Here is a 17,148-nt window from a genome sequence, read left to right as displayed (position 1 = left end):
AACCATCCTTGCATTCCTGGTCTAAGTCCCACCTGATCATAGTGAATAATCCTTGTGATCACGTGGAGTCTTTTTGCTAGTATTCTATTTAAGATTTTTGCATCTATATTCATTAAGGACATTCATCTATACTTTTCTTTCTCTGTTTTTGGTCTGCCTGGCTTTGGAATCAGTACCACTTTTGTGTCATAAAAGGAATTTCATAGAATTTCTTCTTGACTTATTTTGTCAAATATTTTGTATAGTATTGGGAATAGTTGTTCTTTAAATGTTTGATAGAATTCACTTGTGCATCCATCTGGTCTTGGGGATTTTTTCTTAGGGAGTTCCTTGATGGTTTGTTTGACTTCAATTTCTAATGGGATTATTTAAGTATTCTATTTCCTCTTCTGCTAATCTAGGCAGTTTATGTTTTTGTAAATATTCATCCATAGCACCCATATTACTGAATTGTTACCATATAATTGAGCAATATAGTCTTTAATAATGACCTTAATTTCCTCTTCATTAGAGGTGAGGTTGCCCTTTTCATCTTTGATACTGTTAATTTGGTTTTCTTTTTCCTTTTATTATTAGATTAACCAGTACTTTACCTATTTTATTTGTTTTTGAAAGGACCAGATCTTAGTCCCATTTATTAATTCAATATTTCTTTCACTATCAATTTTATTAATTTCTCTTTTAACTATTAGAATTTCCAATGTAATTTTTATTTGGGGATTTTAAATTTGTACTCTTTCTAGTTTTTTTTAATTTGCATGCCCAAATCATTGACCTTTTCCCTTTCTGATTTTTTGATATATGCACTCAGGGATATAAATTTTCTGCTGAGTACCATTTTGACTGCATCCAAGAAATTTTAATATGATGTCTCCTCATTGTCATTCTCTTCAATGAAATCATTGTTTCTATGATTTATTTTTTAACCAACCAATTTTGGAGAATCATATTATTTAATTTCCAATTAATTTTTTATTTTGAAAGTCATGTTGTTTGGTTAGTGTTATGTCAGTGTTACTGTTGTGTTATTGTTGTGTTACAGTTGCATGCAATATACTTACCACACTCTCCAGGTATCTTTACTAATTATTGTTTTTATTGCATTATGCTTTGAAAAGGTTGTATTAATGATTTCTCCTTTTTTCCATTTGTTCTCAGCATTTTTATGATCTTGTCTATGTTCAATATTTGTGAATGTACCATGTGCTGCTGAAAAATAAGGTGTATTCCTTTTTGTCCCTATTTATTTTTCTCCACATATCTATTAACTCTAGTTTTTCTAAGATTTAATCCATATCTTTTACCTCTTTCTTATTTATTTTTTGGTTTGATTTATCTAGATCTGATAGAGGAATGTTCAGGTCTCCCACTAGTATGGTTTTACTATTTCCTCCTTAAGCTTTGCTAGTTTCTCCTTTAGAAATTTGGATGATTTACCATTTTGTGCATACATGCTGAATACTAATATTTCCTCATTGTCTATACTGCCTTTTATCAGGATGTAATTACCTTCTCTATATCTTTTAATCAGATCTATTTTTATTTTGGGTTTGTCAGATATCATCATTAAGACTCCTGTCTTCTATTTCTCAGTTGATGCTCAATAGATTTTGCTCCATCCTCCTACCTATACCCTGTGTGTGTCTACCTGCCTCATGTGTGTTTCTTGTAGACATCTTAGGATTTTGGTTTCTAATTCACTCTGCTATTTGATTCTGTTTTATGGGTGAGTTCATCTCATTCACATTTAGAGTTGTGATTACCACTTGTGCTTTCACTTATGTATTCATTTTGATTTCCTCTCCTAGTCCTGCCCTTTCTTCTTTCACTATTTCCTTCTACACCAGTGTTTTGCTTTTAATCAGTGCCCCTAATCCTCACCATTATGTTCCTTTCCTTTCCACCCCTCCCTTCTTATCCCTCTCTCATTTTCTTTAGGGTCTATTAAATTCCCTCCCCCCCCCTTTCCCCTCCCTTTTGGTACTCCTCACCCCACTCCCCTTGGTTTTTTCCCTCTCAACTTCCCTGTACAGTATGATAGAATTCTATACCCCAATGGTTCTAGATGTTCTTCCCTCTCAGAGCTGATTCCACTGAGAGTAAGGTTTAAGTATTACCTATTAGTGCTCTCTTCCTAGCCTTCTTATAATAGTATTATTCCTCTCCCTCTCCTATGTTCCTCTTTATGTGGCATAATTTATCTTATTTTTCTTATTTCTTCAAGTTTCTGTTGGTGCCATCTTCTATTCCCCCACATTTTTTTAACATAACATCTTAAACCACTTAGTACCCCAACCTCTATCTATGAATCAATCTTCTAACTATTATAATAGTGAATACAGTTTTTGAGAGTTAAAAATAACATTTTTCTATATTGGAATATAAACAATTTGACCTTAATAAAGATCTTTTTCCTTCTTTCTTGTTTACCTTTTCATGTTCCTCTGGAATTTTGTATTTGGATGTCAAATTTTCCCTTTAGTTCTAATCTTTTCTTTACAAATACTTGGAAGTCTTCTATTTTGTTAAATGCCCATATTTTTCCCTAGACATATATAGTCAGTTTTGATGAGTAGGTAATCCTTTTAATGTAGACCCAATTCTCTTGTCTTTCTGAATATCATATTCCAAGCCTTGTGGTCCTTTAGTGTGGAGGTTGCCAGATCCTGTGTAATCCTGATTAGAGCACCTTGATATCTGAATTGTTTCTTTCTGGCTACTTGCAATATTTTCTCCTTAGCTTGGAAGCTCTTGAATTTGGCAATTACATTCTTATGGGTTGTCTTTTAAGGATTTAATGTAGAGAGTGATCTATAGACTCTTTCAATATTCATTTCTCCTTGGTATTCAAGAATATTAGGGCAGTTTTCTTGAATAATTTCTTATAATATGATGTCAAGGCTTCTGTTTTTTTTTTTTTTTAATTTTCTAGTTTTTCAGGTCGAAAGTGATTCTCAAATTGTCTCTCCTGCACCTGTTTTCTTGGTCCATTGTCTTCTCAATGAGATATTTCATGTTTCCTTCTATTTTGTCATTCTTTTGACTTTGTTTTATTAATTCTTGCTGTCTTGTGAGATCATTAGCTTCTACTTGCCCACTTCTAGTCTTTAAAGACTGGTTTTCAGCTATGATCTTTTGATTTTCGTTTTCAGTTTGGTCCATCCTACTTTTCATGGCTTCCAGCAGGTCAATTCTGGTCTCCAATTTGCTCATCATTTCATGTGATTTCTGGACTTCTTTTTCCAAGTGGGAAATTCTTTTAAAATCTTTTAAACTGTTATTTTCTTTTTTAACTTTATCCCACTTTTTTTTTGCCAAGTTTCTTCTATCTTCCTTAGTTGGTTATTGAACTCCAAATTGAGTTCCTGGAGAGTTTGTGACCAATTCACATTTTTGGGGAAATTTGCATGTCTTTCCTTGTTTGTAACCCTCTGCTGTTTCCTCTGTAGACTGCTGTTTTCCTCCATGGAAGTTATCCATGGTGAGAGGCTTTTTCTTACCTTTTTTTTTTTGGTAGTTGTATATTGTAGTTCTTGGGTGTTGGTGGCCATTGCTGTGTTAGTTATTTTTTCTTCCCTTCCCAGCCAGCAGTCTGAGTAAGGAGGGTAGATAGGTCTTTGTGTATTGAACTATAGAGTAGTTTTTTTTCTCTGAGGCTATTTTTCAGTCTTCATTGCATCTGCTATAGGCAGCTCCTCTCTGCTCTATCTCTGCACCCAAGCTCCTTGTTCCTCAACCTCCTGGGGTCATAAGTCTCTCTGCCCTCATGGTTAAGTCTGTGGTGTCCTGAGGTAGCCTACCCCCCTCCCCATGTACCTAGAGATTGTTCCTTGCTTGCTCTGATTCTGGTCTGGTAGGTGCAATTTTACCCCCTTATTGCATGAAAATGCCCAAACCCTGCCTACCTTCAAGACTGCACTATGATAAAGCCCCTTCACACATCTGATTTTGATTTTTGTCCTTTTGAGGAGCTTTATATTGGTCAGTTATGAAGATAAAAAGACCCTTGCTTCTACTCTGTGGCTATCTTAACCAAGAAGTCCTACAAAATTCTTTATACATATTATCATTTTATTCTTTTTTTTTAAACTCTTACTTTCCATCTTAGAACCAATACTCTGCAATTCCTTCTAAGGTAGAATAGTAAGGGCTAGGTAATGGGGGTTAAGTGCCTTGCCCAGGGTCACACAGTTAAGAAGTATCTAAAGTCAGATCTGAATCCAGGAACTCCCATTTCTATTCTTGGCTCTTATCCACTAAGCCACCTAGTTGCTAACTATCATTTCATTCTTATATCAGTCGTGCAAAGTAAGGGTAATTTAGGGAGTTGGAGTTTGTAGTTGGAGTTGGAGTTCGGAGGTTTGGAGCTTGCTTGGAGACAATCTTGTGGTGAGTGATAAAGACTGACTTGCTTTCCCTTAGGCTCAGGCCTAGGCCATTTTGGCTTAGGCCCTTTCTACTATTTTTTCTCTCTCTCTCTCTCTCTCTCTCTCTCTCTCTCTCTCTCTCTCTCTCTCTCTCTCTCTCTCTCTCTCTCTCTCTCTCTCTCTCCTCTCTCCCCTTCCCTTAATTTCTTCATTTGTATTAATTAAATATCTCCATAAAACACAGATGACTTGGGTATTTTCATATTTGTGAATTTTCCCATGGTGACCACTTAATTTTAGATTTTAAGTCAAGACACTAAAAATTATCTTTAGAGTTTGGCTGAAACCTTTACAGAGTTTGGCATTACAGTTTTTAACATTCACAATCTTGGCAAACTACAATTTGCCGGTTACACTTGAACTATTCTCTTGAACAGTTGTATGATATCTTTTTCTTCTTGTTCTATGTCTCTAGAAAACTGCTTTGGTTGCTGGCAAAGACTCCATGTTTTCTCTCATGGACAATCTCAGGACCAATATTTCTGACTCCCCTAGCTTCATCCTAACAGGCTTTCCAGGACTGGAAGCAATGGAACCCTGGTTGGCCATCCCACTCCTCCTGCTCTATGCCATCTCCATTGTGGGCAATGCCCTGATCCTAGTCATTGTCAAGGAAGAACAAAGCCTGCACCAGCCTATGTACTATTTTCTATCTTTGCTCTCAGTCAATGACCTGGGTGTTTCTTTGTCCACACTGCCCACTGTCCTTGCTGTGCTTTGCTTCCATGCCCGTGAGATTTCCTTTGAGGGATGTATGGCTCAGATGTTTTTTATTCATCTCTTCTCCTGGACAGAATCTGGGATCCTATTGGCCATGAGCCTAGACCGTTATGTAGCCATCTGCAATCCACTTCGCTATGCCACAATCCTCACCAATGCCCGCATTTTAGCCATGGGGCTGGCCACACTATTCCGCAGCTTCCTGCTCATCCTAGTATTTCCCCTGCTCCTTCAGCGACTGCCCTTCTGCCACCCACAGAATGTTCTGTCTCATGCCTACTGCCTACATGTGGACATGATCAAGTTGGCATGTGCTGACGTATCCCTCAATAGCCACTATGGTCTATCCATTGTACTCCTCACCTTTGGTTTGGACTCTGCACTCATCTTTCTCTCTTACATCATGATCCTCCGCTCTGTTCTGGCCATCGCCTCCCGTGAGGAACGACTCAAGACACTTAACACCTGTGTGTCCCATATCTGTGCTGTGCTTATCTTCTATGTGCCTATGGTGAGTGTGTCCATTGTGCACCGCTTTGGAGGCAGCCTTCCCCATGTAGTTCATATTCTCATGTCTGTCCTCTACCTCTTTGTGCCACCAATGCTTAACCCCATTATCTATTCAATCAAGACTAAGGAGATACGGCGCAGACTACAAAAGATGATTTTTAGGGTCAAGTTATGATGGAAAAAACTTGAACTTGCCTTGTCTAGAAGAGGGTCATTGAAACAATGAGGAAACTAGGGACCGTGCTATATTAAGACTGACTAAAGGAGGTAGTAACTTTTGGCTTGATAAAGAGAAGAAGTAGATGGGACATGAACACAGTTTGCACACATTTGGAGAGATATCAGATGAAAGAGAAACTTGGAAAATAACTAGTCCATCCGTGATAGAGGTTTCAAACCCTAGACCTGGAGTTACAGTCTGGGAAATTGACAGGGTCTCAGCCTCAGCAGGGGAGTCGCCCCAGGAGATGTTCTGGAATTCAGGGAGAACAAGAGTTTCTGTCAGAGAAAGGCAGTTAGCTCTCTCAATTCTGAGACAGCCTAAGGAGAGGTCTGGTCAAGACTTTGCTCTTGAGGAAAGACTTACCTCTTCTCCTGGCTTTTGGACACCCTTCCCGGCACCGATTACCAACTGAAGGGGCAGTTGGAGAAGACAGCCAAGCAGCTGACAAGATCACCTCACAGCTCCTGGTGCCCTGGGTCAGAACTGTGCCCATGGACCAAGACCAGGGCCATCCAAGCCTTAATCTCTCAGGGGCCCAAGGCTGCCAAGGCCTGGGTTCCCCAACTTGAGGAGAGAGGCAAGGATAGTTAGAATAGGGACACCTTTTTCCCTCTTTCCTCACAAAAACCTTTCCTGCAGCTATTTTCCTGTGTTATCCCCAACTGAATTAGTTAGAATAAAGTTTGTCATCTTTCCCAAACTGACTCTAGTGTGAGTGAGAAACAGTTCCAGCTTAAGGGGGAGGGTAACTCTCTCTCTCTCTCTGAGGAAAGATATTAGTAGTAAAGGGAAGTCGAGGTGGTTTGGGGTGAGCAGTCATAGCTGAGGGGAGGCTGAAGGGGGGAACTACTCCCTCTCCCTCTCCATCTCCTCTCCCTTGGCTGAGTTAAACAGCAGCTGTTTCCCCTGAACCCCACTTTGAGAGGGGAGATCTCCACTCTTTCTCCCTCTCTCTGTTTACCACCAGACCTACCCTCTATTATACAGCCCAGAGGAAAGAAGTAATTTCTTTTAATTTTGGTGGGTAGGTAAAATTGCAGGGATTTTTTCAGTTCAATGTAAGAGAAAATTCATTATGAATTTAGACCTTCTCCAAATGGAATTTAGAAGTAGTGATGTCTTCTTTGCCAAGTGTCCTTCCTGATGGTGATGTGAAGGTATATCAAATTTAAGGACTTCATTTCAAATGAGATGTCATGTGGTCTACACAGAATTTTTCTGAATCATCCTTAGCAACTCATCTACAATGGTTAATTCTGTAATAAACACAATTCAATTATTAATGAATCAACAATCAGTAATCAATTCCATACTACCAGCATAAGTAATGCTGACTTTGAATGTGATACAGGGACTGATTCTGTTTATATAAAAATTATTCATTATAGACACAAACCATTTCCTTTTGTAAAAAAATTATTAATTTGTTTGTTAATGTTAATGTTAATTGTTAATGTTAAAATATTCAGATAACTGTTTCTTTCCCTCCCATCCCACATTAGAGAAGTCATCATTTGATAAAAAAGATATATGTATATAAAAAGCTATGTATTATTTATTTCTATTTATTAGTTCTTTTTCTGGAAGTAGATATACACAAGTCTCTCTTCAAAGAATATTTCTGATACTATATATAACAGTCTCTTAATTTGTCTTGTTTCATTCTTCATAATGCCATTTCTTTTATTTTATGCAGGTCTTTTTTGGAACAACTACTGCCTTTAACTTGCCTCTCCAAACTCATTTTTGCTCCTGATTATAAGTCTTTATGTTTAACCATTTTAAATTAATTTTCACCTAATCAGGTTTAACCCAATGCTCTAGTTCAGTGGTTTACAAAGTAAAGAGCATAGCTTGATGCCAAGGAGACCCTCACTGTCTTCAATGGGCATGTTATCATCCAATTGTTGGTTAGGAAGATGGTCAACTTCTCCCTCTCTCATGATAGCCAATTATGGAATTTGTCTCCTACACAACCACACCTAACTTCATCCCTCAAAATGCCTCCATTTTTCTTCTTCTGTTTACTATGAAGGCTCCCAACCTTGATTAACAAAATATTATTTCCTTGATGAGGCAGTTATGACCAAACTTCTATCTGGGCAGCCACAGTAGTAGCTGCAATATACCATTGGTCACATCCTCCCCAACCCACATTATATGGATTTTTTGGCATTTGGATTACCATGTGAATGCAATAAATACACATCTGAAGGCTGGTTGTGTACTTTGGGGTTATGATTATGATAGAAAAACCCCATTTCTCCTCTTAAATTTTTGAGGGAGAGAGTGAGTTTCACTGGATTATGAGTCATCATAAACGGTTTTTAGTTTTCCTTAGACAACTCATTATATCATTTATGCCCCCCCCCATATGTCTAACCATCTTCTAAATTTTCCTGGAATAATACTATGATCCTTCTAAGCATACAGGTTCACCTATCTAATCAGATGTCAAATGTTCCCGTTTCTGCATCCCCAAATATTTTTATATCTGTATGCTTCTCTCTCTATTCACACAGTTGCCCCTCAATTTAGGCCTTTTTCATCTGTCAAAGATATTTGAATAACACTTTCCTAGTAGTTCTCCTGGTTTCATCATTCTCTCTCTAATTCATACTTCATAAAGCTATTAAAATTATTTTCCTACAGTACATATCTTAGCATACCACTATATACTTAATAAACTCCAGTTGTCCTCCAGTTGATAACAGTTTCTGAATAAAATATTCAAAGCCATATATGGAAAAATGAAGAAAATGCTCTAAATCACTACTAATTAGAGATATGCAAATCAAAACAATTCTGAGATGTCAATTCACACCTATCAGATTGGTTAAAACAATAAAAAAATTACACATATTGGAAGGGATGTGGAAAATAGAGACAGTGATACAGGAATTGCAAATTCATCCTACTGTTTTGGAGAATAATTTGGAATTATGATCAGAGAGTTATAAAATTGTGTGAACTCTTAGACCCAAAAGTTAAGTCTATTTCCCAAGGAGATCAGGGGAAAAGGAGAACCTCTGTATTCCAAAATTTTTATAGCAGCTCTATTTTGTGAGACAAAAAACTGGAAATCAAGGGAATGTTCATTAACTGGAGAATGGCTAAACAAGTTGTTGTGTATGATTATGATGGAACATTATTACACTATAAGAAATGATGAACAGGTTAATTAAAAAAAAAAAACTTGGAAAGACCAACATGAAATAATTTTGTACATTATCTTGATATTCTTGAGTTGCCCTAGTATATACAATGAAAATGTAAAAAACTGACATTATTTACTTGGGACTCAGAGTGATGTAGAGAAACTGATTATCTTTGGGACCCAGAGTAACTTGAAGAAAATAAGAGCTTGACTGAGGTAACAAGCTCTCTTAGTCCTGAGATACTAGACTAAAACACAGGTGTGTGTGTTTCTGTGTGTGTCACAGCTGATGGTGTTATGGATATTATTGATCTTTATATCAATGGCCAGTTGATATTCATCTTGATATTTGTTATTGCTTTTAGATAGATAGCTGATATAGACTTGAGCTGTTAGGGTGACCAGTGGTAGATGTTATATGAAGCTGTGGGACACAGCATAATCCAACTAATTTATTATTAACTATAAGGAGTATCAGGGATATGAAAAGAAAATAGAAAGCAACATAGAAAAAAAATATTAACCTAATTCTAGGATTTCCAAATATATTCTCCCAAAAAATAATCCACAAGGGTTTTTTCCTTGTTCACTGAAGGTGAACCTCCTTAAACTTCCACTGCTGTCTGTCTGCACCCCAAATCTATCTATCTATTCTTATACTAATATGTAAATTTATAATTATCCTTAAACTCCTTCACTTACATTGGATAGTCCCAACTTAAATGTAGCTCTGTGTCAACCCAGCTTCAGAGATAGTTGCCTATCAGTTCTCACAGATGCTGCTCTTTGGTGCCACCTAGAGCTCCTGTAGAGAACAGCTCCTGTCATACTCTTTCAGTTCAAGTACTCTTCAATCTTCATCAGATGAAAGATCTTTTCCAAAGTTTACTCTCACAAAAATCCTCATGGATTGATGAAAGCAAATCTCCAATCACCTACTCCTAGAGAGTACTCTCCAGAGAGCAAGTGACCAGTTTCCCCAACTTCCTTTTCCCAGTGGGTTCTGGGATCTCCTCTTAAGGGATCTACAACCTATTCTCTGTCCTATTTAAAGGGGACAAGGCAAAATACAGAAACCCCTTTCTCTAGTCTACAACTCTTCCTTCTAAATATCCAGAATACCTCATAACTGAGAATAGCAGCTATTTGTGTATATGAGACTAGCAGCTATTTGTGAAGTAACAGGTTTCCAATCAGTTTATCCTCTCCATAACAAGAAGTAAACACATAACCTCATACCATCTAGTTTACCAATTCAAAATGGCATTCAAAAGCTTAGCAGTGAGAATCAACAAGAAACTGACTTGATTAACACAGAAGCTGGTGACAAAGTCTTAGATCAAAACACAAAGCCAGAGTTACCAACATCTGACAAGAGTTCACATGGCATTGAGCAAGATCCAAATACCATAGGGACTGTATTTAGTGACCCTGATTAAGAGTTAGACACTGAATCTGAAGGGATACCAAAAGGTGTAATTATAATGGATGAAGATGATGTAGAAAAAATGCCATATCAGTTTTATAAGCTTTATGAAGAGGTAGACCAAGAAGGGGATGTGTGGGACGCAAGTGAAAAGATAGAATACCTGGAATCAGTGCAAACAAACTCATACCAATATAATGATGAAGAGTTATTCTTTGGGCACAGAGTAAGCTGTATACCATTGGAAAAAATCTATGCGAGCTTAGGGGTTGATAATGAAGAAGCTTTTATAAAGAAGTTGAATTGCCTGGCGTATGAAGAGATAGATTCTGAACGGGAAGGTGAATCTTAAGAAACATTTTGTGAACTGGAGAAGGAGATATAGATACAAAATTTCATTTCTAGTTTCTAACTTCAAACATATGACAACACCATTCAAGATGTAACAGTGAAACCAAGATTAGTTGGAGTTCCATAGGGTAACATTCTACACTAAATCTTATGTGAATGAAGACTAGTCTTGGGATAGCAAAAAGAATAAGTTATACACTAAAGAACAAATAATTCAACAAGAACACTCCTAAACTTGTAGCAAAATTCCAACTCAAAGCTAGGACAGATACTAACATCTAGAATGCTGGAGAAGCACGGATTCACATTGGTTGAATCTGTTGTAACATGACTTTAACAGCAAGATGTAGTTTAGAACTGAAAAAAAAAGGGTTATCCATATCTCTAAAACTTCATCCTAAAATAGTCTACATACCAGGGGAAGGAAGGAAGAGAGGATATACCAGGAAGATATTATTTCAGAGTTTCAGATATCTCACATGTGATCATGTCATTAGTGACGTTACATATACTGATGACATCTGAGAATAAACAAGCAATAAGAAGCCTGGTGAATATAAGCCTATTGAGAACAAAGGAAAGCACTGGAGAGCACTAGCCATGATAACACAGAAAATGAGAGCCCTGCACAAGTTGAATTGATTAAAGAATAGAAAAGCACCCTTAAAGTTGAAGTATATAGTACAGTCTCTGAAGATATGCAGCCATTAACACAGAAAACAAAAAGTAAACCTTGCATTTGAAAAGTAGCAGCCACAATTATCTGCCTGACATAGTAACAAATCAAAAATAACTATCTCCAAGTAATACATACAATGACAAGTCAAAAATTATATACAGTAACCATAAGATAAACCTCCTTGATGAAGAAAAAAGAAAACTTGAAATCTAAAGTCTTGAAAAAATATACTCTTAGGCATAATGCATACACCCATGCAAGAAGAAAACACAAGTTTGAGCTAATTCACAAGCACGAAGAGGTACACAAATGCAAATGCTTACTGCACGCATGAAGAAAGATCGATAAATTCTGCACTCATGAAGATTTCAACTTACTTCCATGAAAAAGTAACTTTTCATTCATACTGGCACCCATACGTAAAAAACCTGACTTGCATACATGTTCATGGTTTGTTCGTGTGTTCCTGGGCTCCTGATTGTTGCAGCGGATCCTGATTTGAGGAACATAAGTCTTCAATCAAGTCTGGACAATGGCGAATGATATGCAGACCAGACAAGGACCAGAGAATTTTCTACAAGCAAAGTGACTGAACATGGAAGGACTTTGGAACTTTGTGAAATTTGTGAACTTTTGGCCATGAAGGTTATGTAAAGATTTGTCGTACATGTGAACATCACATATACATTTGCACACACATCCTACATAGCAAAGTAAAATAATTCATGGAATGGGTAAATATGCAACATGCACAACAACAAAGACACCCTGATGAGAAATTTCTGTGGAAAATTCAAACAGACTTTTCTGCATGAGTTTGCACAGAAATCTACAAGGATGTACATATGTAAAGTTACTAAGTTACTAAGGAGCTAACTTTTAGAATAAGTTCATTAACATTCTAACTACTAACCATAGTGATAGCCTATTGAATTTGTTTAAGGCTTAAAGTAATACAGACATAGAAGTTCTGAAGCATAGTAGTTAGATTGTATTATGATTGTAGGTTAGCATTTGTTAGTGATAGAAGATTTCTTAGTAAATTTATAGACATTAAGAATTAGAATATTTGCATGTTCAATATGTTATTGAAATTGTAATAATTTGGAAAATGTTACTTATTGTGTTATGGAAAACTATACTCATGTAATTCCCCTACCTAAACCATTTTCCTGTGACCCATTCTTAGCTTAGTATTTAGATAGATAGAAGAGCTAAGATGAGTTTAGGAGTTTGTTATTGGGGGTGGGGGGATAAGAGTATATTTCATATAACAAAGAGTTAAGATAGAATTATAATTAATACGGTAAGAAGCATTAAAATAAAATGCTGGTTGCGTTTTATTTGGGTAATAAAAGGGGGGGGGGGATTGTGATAGAGATATGAAGAACGAAGATTTTGCAGGACTTATGGACCAAGATGCATCTAGCTCTAAAATGCAAAATCCAGGATTCCATTGGAATGGCCCGGGTTGGTTGTTGGCAGTTGGAGCTGGGGGAGGGGGCTTTGGTGTCTCTGTGTGAGGGACTGAAGTCACTTTTTCCCTGGAGGCTTTGGCTGGCCACTCTGAGAGGATAAACTTGGTTTTTGGACTTTGTCTCTCTGGCTCTGGGCAGTTGGAGCTGAGAAGGATTTTTTGTGTCTCTGTGTCTGGGACTGGAAGTTATACATTTTTTCCCTAGAGGTTTTGGCTGGCCACACTAAGAAGAGTAATTGGGCTTTTGAACTTGGTCTCTGGTTCTCTGGTTCTGAGCAGTTGAAGTTGACCAGAGGGGTTTTTGGTCTCTGAGTCTCTGACTGGGGGACGCTCATTTGATCTCTGGAGTTTGAATTTGGCTGAGAGACTTTTGAGAAGCTGACTTGGATTTTGGACTCTGTTGGGGCTGACTTGGTTACTTGAAGTTCTCTGACTTTGGACAGTTGAAATTGACAAGAAGGAGAAATATAACTGAAGAAGAAGAAAGAAGATCTTGAAAAACCATTGTCCTCCATCTCCCTGTCTCAGAGACACAGTTTGTGACTAGACTATTTTCTCAATTTTACCTCAGTTAGACTAGGGACTTCCTCATCCCCTTTCCTTCATTATCCCATCCTGTTATCCCATAAACCCCTTACCTGAGAAAGAAACTTAGAGTATTTTATAATTCACTCAGGGGGGAGGGAAAATTGGGAGGAGAAGGGTGGTAGGAGGAAAAAGGTTGGAAGAGGGAGTGAGGGAGGAAGGAGGTTAGGAAAGAGATCAGTCATCATTAGGGATCAATAGGCAGATCTCCCAGGGCAGTCCCTTGTGTACCAGCATCCCTGTGTGTGTGTATGTGTGTATGTGTGTGTGTGAGAGAGACATCCCCCAGCAGCATTTCTCTGTCCTCCATTACCAATAAGCAGTCTCAGGTTCCCTCAGCAGTTTAGGTGTGTGTGGCAGTCTCTCTAGACATAGTCAGCTATTTGTGAAGTAACAGGTTCCCCATCAGTTTATTCTCTCTAACTCAAGAAGTACAAAGTTTCTCCTCAGTTTACCTTCTCCATTTCAATAAGTAAAAGTTTCCTTCAGTTTATTATTTTATTACAGTACTGATCTAGAAATGTGAGTCTAGCATGATCCCATAACTGGAAAGTGTTCACCCCAACTCTTCTCTGACAAGGATTTTGCTACTGAGCTTAATGGAGCTGTTTCTGTCCAAATTACTATTTGGGAAGGCACCTCCATGCCAGAATGTGGTTGCTAGGGTTGGAAAAGCACTGACCAAGGATGCTACTCTGTGGTCAGTGTTGGTCATTCTCATGGCTGGTATGTGTAAAAATGGAGACTTGAATCCAGGACTTCAATCCCCAGAAGTCCTTGCTCCACTTCCCCAGAATGCTTTGTAAGATCACTGAATTCTCACCTGGGCTGAGATCGAGATGGGGTATTTAACCTGATTGGAAAGGCTTTTGGGACTCTCTTTTCTTTCCTGTTTCCACTTGCAAGCAGACAGGTCTTTCATGATGTAAATGAGGTTGTGTCTAGGCCCCTCTGGGCCTAGAAACGTGCTTTCTTATTCTGTAATTTTCTTTAATCCTTAACCTTTAATAAACCTCTAAAAATATAATACTCCTTGCAGAGAGAAGCTAATTTCTACTTGCCTCAGTTTCCCCTAAATTTTAATCTTTACATATGTAAGATATTCTGGAAATGTAATTGCCTTTCTCTTTCTGCTTCTGACAATGTCAAGCAAACAGACTCAAGAGGGCCACAAAGACCAGGAGTAAAAGAACAATGCTGATGACATCACCCACTGAGTGTCTCTGAACCCAGTGCTGGGCTAATCTTGGTGGAGGGATTCAGTTCTTCCATCATGAGGGCAGCTCAGTCACACCTGATGCCTTTGAAACCTTGGCTGAAATAGCAGGTACCAGTGACATGGTCACAGATGGCATTGTTCATATACTCACACAATCCATAGCCAAAGGTTCCTGGGAAAAATTTCTGTCCACAGTGCTGCACTATAAAACCAGTCTGGCAGGAGCATTTGTCTTTGTTCCTCCTTGTACCTGGGAATCTGTTACCCTATCCTTGGAACTCTCCACCCATATAACCCCAGATCCCTCCCTGGATCAGCCAACCTCTCTTCCACCTCCCTTCACTAAGAATTATAAAATAGCTACCAGCCAGCTATACTTTGAGCTTTTTGGTACTAGACTAATTTGCTCCCATGAACATATAGGTCTTGTTTAATGAAGACTTTAAATCTTACAGTTACTTCATACATCTGGTTTATCTTCTTTTTTTGGGGAAAGTGAACAGAGGTCTCAAGCAAGGTCTGTGCTTGCCACAATGCCTTAGAGAGTAATTTCCCCTTGAGGAAGAGAGATTTAAGTTCCATGGAGTCTGTGCCTCAGTTTTCCTAATGAAGAATGAAATAAGTGGAATCAAGAGAACATTATATACAGCTATAAATAAATATTTGAAGAATAACTTCTGAATGCCCACCTCCAGAGAAAGAACTGAAAAATAGAAACACAAAAGACATAATTTATATATACAAATTTTTGTCAGATAATATCTTCTATGGTATGGGGAGGGGAGGGAGGGGATGAGATGATTTTTATGTGTAACAATGACTTTTAATGTAACCAATAAACTAATTTCTTAAATTTAAATTTAATTTTTTTAAAAGTAAAAACAATTGTTCCCAATTGACTCCAGGATCAAAAATTATTTTTTACTTCATTTCATTCTTCTTAATTTCTATTTTTGCATAAGATGTATAATGCAACTAATCATTATTAAATTTGTATATATATATATAAATATATAGTTGTTTAGTTGTTTCAATAGTGTCTGACTCTTTGTGACTCCATTTGGGACTTTCTTGACAAAGATACTGGATTGGTTTGCCATTTCCTTCCCTAATATTTGAATATTTTACAGTTGAAGTACTAAGGTAAACAAGGTTAAGAAATTTGCCCAGGGTCCCAAAGCTAGTTAGTGTCTGAGACCAGATTTGAACTCATGAACATGATTCTTCCTGATTCCACATTCAGTATTTCCCTTCACCACCTAGCTGCCCTGTACATGTAAAAAGTAAACATATAGACATATATAGGGGGTACATGCCACATATTTTTACTGATAGAGGTGTATGACCAAAAGGTTTGACTACTACTGCACTAAATAATAACCATTCCTTGGTTAATCACTGACCTCAACCATAGACCTCCTTCTAAACCCTATACCTTGAGTCCTAACACTGCTAAAAATCCTAACCTAGGACGTAGACTGATTGGTGGACACTATCTGGAAATGATCTTTACCCTCTAGCCATGGACCCAAATCTTAGTCTTATACTGAATTTCTAACTCTTATAAGGTCTCATTAGCTTGTTTTAATCAGGACAAGATTTGGGATGTTGCAATGTTTTATCTCTGCAAGAGAAAGAGCTCAGAGCCAAGTACCAATTGTACTAATGGTTATTGCTAATGTGGCCAGGGGTGGCTGGTAGTTAGGTTGGAGAGGTAGGGACCTTGCTTAGGTTGACCTTGCCAAATTAGATTCCAAGAAACCAGAATGCTTTTTTCTCTCCCTCCCTCTTTTTAACTTTCTAGTCATTCCTGGTAGAATGAATAAACCTCAGGGCCTTCGAGATCCATAATCATTAGAGACCCTGGGGACTCCCCTGTGATTTTTTTTATAAATCTCATTGTACGGGGAACCTTCATCATCCACATAGAAGTCTGTCAGTGCTGCTTCTGCCTAAGACCCTTCATTTGTCCTCCAGGCTTCAACAAGGAAGGTATGTACTATATGTACTCCTATTCAGGAATATATACCTAGGGGTTATGTTGGATCTCAAAGGAAAGGAGACTTGCTAGGAGGATAGGGCTCTGGGTCTGATGGAGGGTATTTCTTTCTTTAGAAGAATAATCTCCTCCCAAGAATCAGGATTCAGAGGCCACTTATGTGGTGATATTTAAGACCATGTAAGAGTCTGCAGTCCACTTTATCTTCTATTATCCCCCCATCCTACTCATTAACACCCAAAATTCTAAAAATGTCTATGAATTCTCCTCAAACCTGACCCCATTGTTTCTGCTGATTACTTTGCATTCCTCCCAATTACCCAGGCTTCAATTTACTAATCTTTTTTTTTTTGGTGTGCTTTCTTTACTTTCCCC

The 17,148-nt window shown here is 37.7% G+C and overlaps 1 protein-coding gene across 1 annotated transcript; it reads left to right on the top strand.

Moving 5' to 3' along the window:
• The first annotated feature begins 4,884 nt into the window (after window positions 1–4,884).
• Window positions 4,885–5,905, top strand: LOC100619854 (olfactory receptor 51I2-like). The gene has a single exon (XM_007491142.2). It carries the CDS (start codon window positions 4,885–4,887, stop codon window positions 5,830–5,832), a length of 948 nt encoding a protein of 315 aa, XP_007491204.2. The 3' UTR covers window positions 5,833–5,905.
• The last annotated feature ends 11,243 nt before the right edge of the window (window positions 5,906–17,148 follow it).

This window comes from Monodelphis domestica, chromosome 4 (assembly GCF_027887165.1).
Source record: "Monodelphis domestica isolate mMonDom1 chromosome 4, mMonDom1.pri, whole genome shotgun sequence".
NCBI lineage: Eukaryota > Metazoa > Chordata > Mammalia > Didelphimorphia > Didelphidae > Monodelphis > Monodelphis domestica.
Note: the sequence above shows the minus strand (reverse complement) of the source record. Positions and strands in the feature narration are given on the sequence as shown.